This window comes from Poecilia reticulata, linkage group LG13 (assembly GCF_000633615.1).
Source record: "Poecilia reticulata strain Guanapo linkage group LG13, Guppy_female_1.0+MT, whole genome shotgun sequence".
Classification (NCBI taxonomy): domain Eukaryota; kingdom Metazoa; phylum Chordata; class Actinopteri; order Cyprinodontiformes; family Poeciliidae; genus Poecilia; species Poecilia reticulata.
In genome coordinates, this window is record NC_024343.1 from 23,508,460 (window position 1) to 23,514,687 (window position 6,228).

The following is a 6,228-nucleotide window of genomic DNA, read 5'->3' on the forward strand; positions in this document are numbered from 1 at the left end:
TTGCTGTGTTGTTGCACTTAAATATTTTACATGAGGAAAAATAATCAGTAGCTTATCAGAGGAAACAAACTGCAGCTTCCAAAGGATGATTTCAAACCCACCTGGTTTGAAAAGAAACGATTGCAGCCCTCGTTGAATCTTAAATCTCGTGTACGTGCTACTCAGTGTGCTAATGCCAGAGAAAAAAACTGTTTATCCACCTTCATCAGTGGTCATGCTAACTAGTTTAGGCATTGGAGCTGTAGTGTAGCAAACAGCAAAGGATGGTGTAAGCAGAGTGTACATGATCCTGATTGACAGCACTAAGACCCTCCTTCTGGCTCTGATTGGTTGTTTCTGACAAGGCGTTGTATTTCTGCAAATGTGAGTAGAACCACAGGGAGGATGCAGAGGAGCTTGATTTTTCACAAATGATCTGCCTCATTTTATACTGTCAGGACATAGTGACAATTTTAACAAATATTTTAAATAAATATTATTTACAAAAATTACATACTCCAGCTTTAAAGGATGCTAAACTCATTGCAAGCCCATATGTAGCTGTTTTACATAATACCCACCCAAACTCTAATGCAAATATTTATTTACGACCCTCCCTTGAATTGAATGTTATCTTAATTAACAAAGGGCAAGAAAATGTGCTGAATGCCATATTTTCCTATGAAGTTTATTTGTGTAGCCCTTAACTGCAGTGTCACCGCACATCACAGGCCCAGATAGGACGTAAGATCAGTTTTAACACATCATAAAACATTTTAGTTTCTAAACAACGCAATGAGAAAAAGAAAATTCACAGCATTAGTGATTTTTAAATAGCTTCAAAAATATAACAAGAGCAAAAAGCCAAAAATGTCACATTTTCTTCTTTGAAAGGAATTTATTTCCTTTGATAATTGGTGAACTAGGAAACATTCAGGTGCCCAACTCTCCTCTTCGACTATCAGAGATAATCCCTTTTACAGGATCTAATCTGTTATAGGCCTGCATGGTGGCTGCACACATGTAGAAAAGTAGATATTCTGGTTTAAATTAATTAAAACAACAACATTGCATGAGATCATTAAGCAGCCAAAGAAAGGCTGCCTCTGCCGGGGTTTTCTGTCGAGTTAGTCGTTGGGCTTCTTGCAGTTTTCTTTGGCTAGTCTCAGTCTGGACAGGATGTGCTTTTTGGGGAATTTAAGAGTGGTACACCCGAACTGGCTGACCCCTCCAGTCTCTCCGGGAAGTTTTTCCCGCCTCTGCACCCAGCTGCGCCAGCCAGGCTTCCAGCAGTACACGCTGTCGTAGAAACGCGAGCCGTTTTCTCCGCCCAGTACGTAAATCCTCCTCTTCCACCGAGCGACGCCCCCTGCGGCTATCCGCCGTGGCAAACCGGGGAAGACGACAGGACTCGGAGCCCGGTCGCTTCCACCGCAGGCGACCCCCCGTTGCTCTGCGCTGACCATCACCCCTCCCCCTGTCACCTCCCTTTCCACCCCCGTCCCCCTCCCCTCTCTGAAGAACAGGACGCGACCCGTTGCGTCTAAAGTCTCCAGGTTGGTGTAATTCCCATCCAGGAACTTGGTGGTATCCCTCATGTATCCTCCGATGGCGCAGACCCCTCCTCTCACCGCCACGCCTCCAGCGAGGCATGTGGTGCCGGAGTCCAGCGCTACCCGTGTCCAGCAGTCGGTCAAGGTGTGATAAATGAGCACACCTGAGTGCACCACCGCCCTGTTCTGTTCAAGCGTGGTCCCGCCCAGGAGGTAGAGGCGTCCACGCAGAGCCGCGCAGGCAAACGCTCGCAGAGGGAGCGGGAGTCGCGGCCCAGGACCCCACTGCAGCGAAGTCAGGTCCAGCGCTTCACTGGAGTCCAGCAGGGCGGAGCGGTTACAGCCGCCCAAGGCGTAGAGCGACTCGCCGCAGCCCAGCAGGCCCAGCATGGCGCGGGGTTGGCCCATCGCAGGCCTTTCTATCCATCTGTCCAACACGGCGTCGTACTCGTGCACGGCGGCAGAGACGGAGCCGGTCCGGAGGATCCCCCCGGCTACAAACAGCCTGTCCCCCACCGCCGTGCACCCCGGGCTCACCAGAGAACACAGCGCCGCTAACTTCTCCCACTTCCCTGTCCGAGGGTCAAAGCAGTCCACAGTGTACTCCTTCAGAGCCACGTTTTCATCTTCCCGAGGTGTCAGATCCACGCACACGATCTTTTTCTCAAACATGCCTTCCCTTGGTCTCAGAGGGCCCCCCAGTCCCTCTCCGGCGGCAGCGGGCCCCAACTCCTGGCTCAGTCGTCGGCTCTCCTCCTGGGACAGCAGTCCCGGGCGCAGGTGGTGCAGCAGCGCCGGCATGTGGGCGTAGCGATCCAAAGGCTGGTGCTCTGCCCAGCGCCGAGCCGCGTCGTAAACCTCAGCTTCGGAGTCCACTCCGAGGCGGTCAGAGCTCAGCAGGCTGCCCAGGGTGCCGTGGTCGAGCAGCAGGAAGTCCTTCTGCCGCGCCACCCGGGGGAAGTGCTGCGCAACCAGTCGCAGGGAGGCGCGCAGCAGCAGCTGGTCGTGATGCGAGCGAGCCAGCGAGTACATGCCGAGGCAGTTCTCCACTGAGAGGTGCTCGAACAGAAACCTGGAGAGATTAAAAGGAGGATGGTGAAACCGCTGGATGATGCCAACACACAATGCCTTCAACCTTCGATGGATATTTTATTTTTTTACATTATTTTTTTCATTGATACCATTCATACATTCATTACGCTCTTAATAGTAGTGAAAATGCAAGGAGCACTTATGCAGTCCAAGTTTGTATGGACTCCAATTACACATATATAATTGTAAATGAATAAATACATGATCCAAACATTTAGATCAGACTCAAATGACTGAACAGTTAAGTCCGGTAAGACGGGTACAATAGAAACCAATCACATTTCCAAACATCAACAATTTTATTTAATCGTATTTATCAAGGTCACACCTTTTATATTTTACTGGAATTTTAAGTGACCCACCAACAAAAACCCCAATACAATACAGAAGTGAAATAACTGCAATGGTGTTAAAACTCCATTTAATTATTATTATTTTATTAAAAGGGGTGGTATTTTGTATTTTTCAGACACAGTGACATTTTATAGCACAATCAAGTATGTTACCTTCAGTTGTTATAAAATGCTATATATATATATCAAATATGACTTAAAAGAAATTTGACAATATGAAATTTGGCCTCCGTCTCTTTAAGAAGCCTCTGCTCTTTCCGATACTCCGATTCAGCAAGTTATCACAAAAATGCTTCTAATTATACCGTTTACAACTGTTCTTAGGAGCGTTGGACTAACAACTAGTTTGTACGATCAACTCAGCAGACTCGCAGTTGCACCAGGTGTTTGTGGAAATAACATTATAGAATGATATAGAGCTAAAAAAATATATATATATATATTTTACGTAATACTGCACCCCTTTCAAAAGCTAAAGCATAAAAACCTGAACCATGGAGGCTCAGCCCTACCTGGAGCACAGGTCCTGAAGGGGCATCACCTGAAGCCGGTTGGCAGCCACAAACAAGTCCTCTGCCGTCTCCAGAGAGAGACCCGCCTCACCCGTGTAAACAAACTGGATGACAGTCTCCATGACGGACGGCGTCACCTCCTCCAGACGGATCTCGTTGAGGCGGGACTCCACCAGAGGGCTGGTGAACATTGCCCGGAAGTATGGACTCACAGCTGCTAACAGGACTCTGAGATGCAGAGGGACAGAGGACATGATCACATTCATCACAAACAATATGCTTTGTTTGGCCTTAGTAATTATTATTTCTTATTACATTAATTTACCATCATTTGTGGGTGATTATTATGATTCCAAGGGTATGATAAACGACAAAATTTTAATTATTTCATGCGTTTACATCACAAAAGCAAAATTTTTTTCCTACTGTTGCTAAACACGATAAAACATTGATTATTACACTTGGAATTTTGTTATTTCAATGATTTTCTAAATTTGTATAGTGATTTTAAGTCATGTTATTATTCATAATGGAATTGTTGCTATGCATTTTTCTGTTTGTGTCACCTCGCTTTCTGATTGGCTACATACCAAATTCAACTGGCTGCATTCAGAGAACATCACACATGCTGTGCCACCAAGACAATTCAACATGTTGAATATCCCCAATTTGAAGTCAGAGTGGTCCCGATCAAGCGGACAAGATCACTCTTAACATGCCACACACAGAAGCAACATCTACTAAAATTATCTTTAGTGCCATCACATTGATCAGAATGTCCTTAAGACTGTTGGAAGGGTAAGGTCGTCATTAAAAACTTGTCATGTGAACCAGACATTAGTCACCATGAGAGTGTGGTTTTCAAGATTGTAAATATTTCTATAATGTATTTCCAAAGGAAAGTCTTCTTTGAGCCAGCTGACAGACAGTGTGCATTTCTGTAATTTTGAAAGCACAGCTTTCAGGATACCTTGATACAGGTAACTGGCATGCCTAGTTGCTATAGTAACCCACGACACTATAAAGCAAGGTCACCCAACTGCACCTGTGACACATGAACTTTTTTCCTTCAACAAGCAATGTAACATCACACAGCTGCTGAGCATCCAGGAGCTGCTTTAATCCTAAAACACAGAGAGAGACCGAAATTAGAACATAGGCAGGATTGGGAGGAGAGACGGACAGGCGAAGAAGGGAGACCTCCTCACCATGGGTAATGTAGTCCCCCAGTGGGGTGGTGCTATCATCTGGGAAGTCCTCCTCCTCTGAGTCGCTGTCTGAGAGAGGCTCCCCTCCTCCCCCGTCCCCGTCCTGCCATGGCTGGGGACGCCAGGTGACTGTGCCCCCGCGCACAGCGTTCATCTGAGGAGCAGACACAACATGAATTGAAAACGTGGTCTTCTGGTAAAAGGAACGGAAAAAAGGATCACTTTAAATATTTTTTCTGGGATAAAATTAGTGACTGATTTTTTACATTCATGTACATGTAGGTTCATATTGATTTTTCCAGCTTCTATGTTTATTTTTTTATTATTAAATTCTGGGTGTGAAAGAGTTGAAAACCAAGCTCCAGTGGTAGCAACGGTTTACTGCTTTATGTACCTTTGCTCTCCTTCTTGTTTCCACCGTGAAAGCTGGCTGGGCCTCTCTCAGTAGAAAAAAATAAGAAGTCCGTTTGGAGCAGACAAACTGTGAAAAAGCAACCGGGTTGTTAATGGAGACCTGGGAGCATTTGAATTTCCTCCGTCCTCTGGGCTCAACCGAATTGCTCGTCCCCCGGCCTGTAGTGCAGCCTCGTTAGGCTAGTTTCTGCTCATGGAGCCCGGTGTAACACCATCCCTACCTACAGACCGACAGGGTAATCTCACAAGGAAACTCTTGGAGTCTTATCTAAAGATGCATATTTGCAACGCATATCTGTTTCCTGAAACAGGGAGCCACCAATACGCTCAGCTGGAGGGAGAAGCGGTAAAAAGTGGAGTTGTTGTGGCCAGAAACCGATCCCGGACTTGAGCTTCCGTCGGCCGCTCTTGTCATGTCTGAACCGGATTACCGCAACGTTCGATTGTCGCTCACCCTGATTGGCTGAGTTTGCCTCGTGACAATTGTTTGCTGATGATCCGTTTCCTGTGGAATAGCAAAAGTTATAAAAATATATATTTATATATAATATTTTGTAAAGGGCAACTGAATATGAGTGCAGTTATTTTGGTTTAAAACCATGGGATTTTCGTTAAAATCCCGTGGTTTTATGTTGGTAACGGTAACTATGGCAACAGGACCGGAGAAGGTTAACAGCAATGAAGGAAATGGTTAACAGCAAAACAGAAAAATGCATAAAAGCAACTTACATTTAGGTTCAGTCAATAAGGGAACAAGGTAATGGCGATTGAAGTATATTTGAATATCTTAAATTGTTTAGGAAAATTCCGATTGCTTGCATATGAAAGGAATTGTACCAATGCTTAATAAATAGTAAAAACGATTGTATTTTAATTTTTTCTTGTTTAGCTCTTACTGTAGTTGATGAGAAATAATTTTTAAAAATCCTTTTCTTGTTTTTAATTTTTTTCATAATATTTGTTTCCCACCTGATTTCCGCATCCGTGGGGCATTCAAGGTAGATACCGAAAATTTCCAGTCAGGTCAATAAAACAGACAAAAATTTCAATAGAGACAGATCCATACTGATCTATGAATGCTCTGGCAATTACAGGTTCCCATAAGAAACCAGAAATG

General features: G+C 45.0%; 1 protein-coding gene across 1 annotated transcript; it reads right to left on the minus strand.

Moving 5' to 3' along the window:
- Nucleotides 1–646: 646 nt before the first annotated feature.
- LOC103474851 (kelch-like protein 17) lies at nt 647–5,696 on the minus strand. Its single transcript, XM_008426109.2, has 5 exons — nt 5,092–5,696; nt 4,698–4,851; nt 4,535–4,613; nt 3,490–3,717; nt 647–2,604 (listed from the first exon to the last, which is right to left on the minus strand). Exons 2-5 carry the CDS (start codon nt 4,849–4,851, stop codon nt 1,107–1,109), a joined length of 1,959 nt encoding a protein of 652 aa, XP_008424331.1. The 5' UTR covers nt 5,092–5,696; the 3' UTR covers nt 647–1,106.
- Between the last annotated feature and the right edge of the window lie 532 nt (nt 5,697–6,228).

Bases quoted from the DNA above. Each gene is read 5' to 3' on its own strand.
- LOC103474851 (XM_008426109.2), bottom strand. From the start codon at position 4,851: ATGAACGCTGTGCGCGGGGGCACAGTCACCTGGCGTCCCCAGCCATGG. The intron at 4,614-4,697 runs GTGAGGAGGTCT...TCTGTGTTTTAG, and splicing joins GGGGGACTACATTACCCATG to GATTAAAGCAGCTCCTGGAT. The intron at 3,718-4,534 runs GTGCAGTTGGGT...TCTGCATCTCAG, and splicing joins AAAAAGTTCATGTGTCACAG to AGTCCTGTTAGCAGCTGTGA.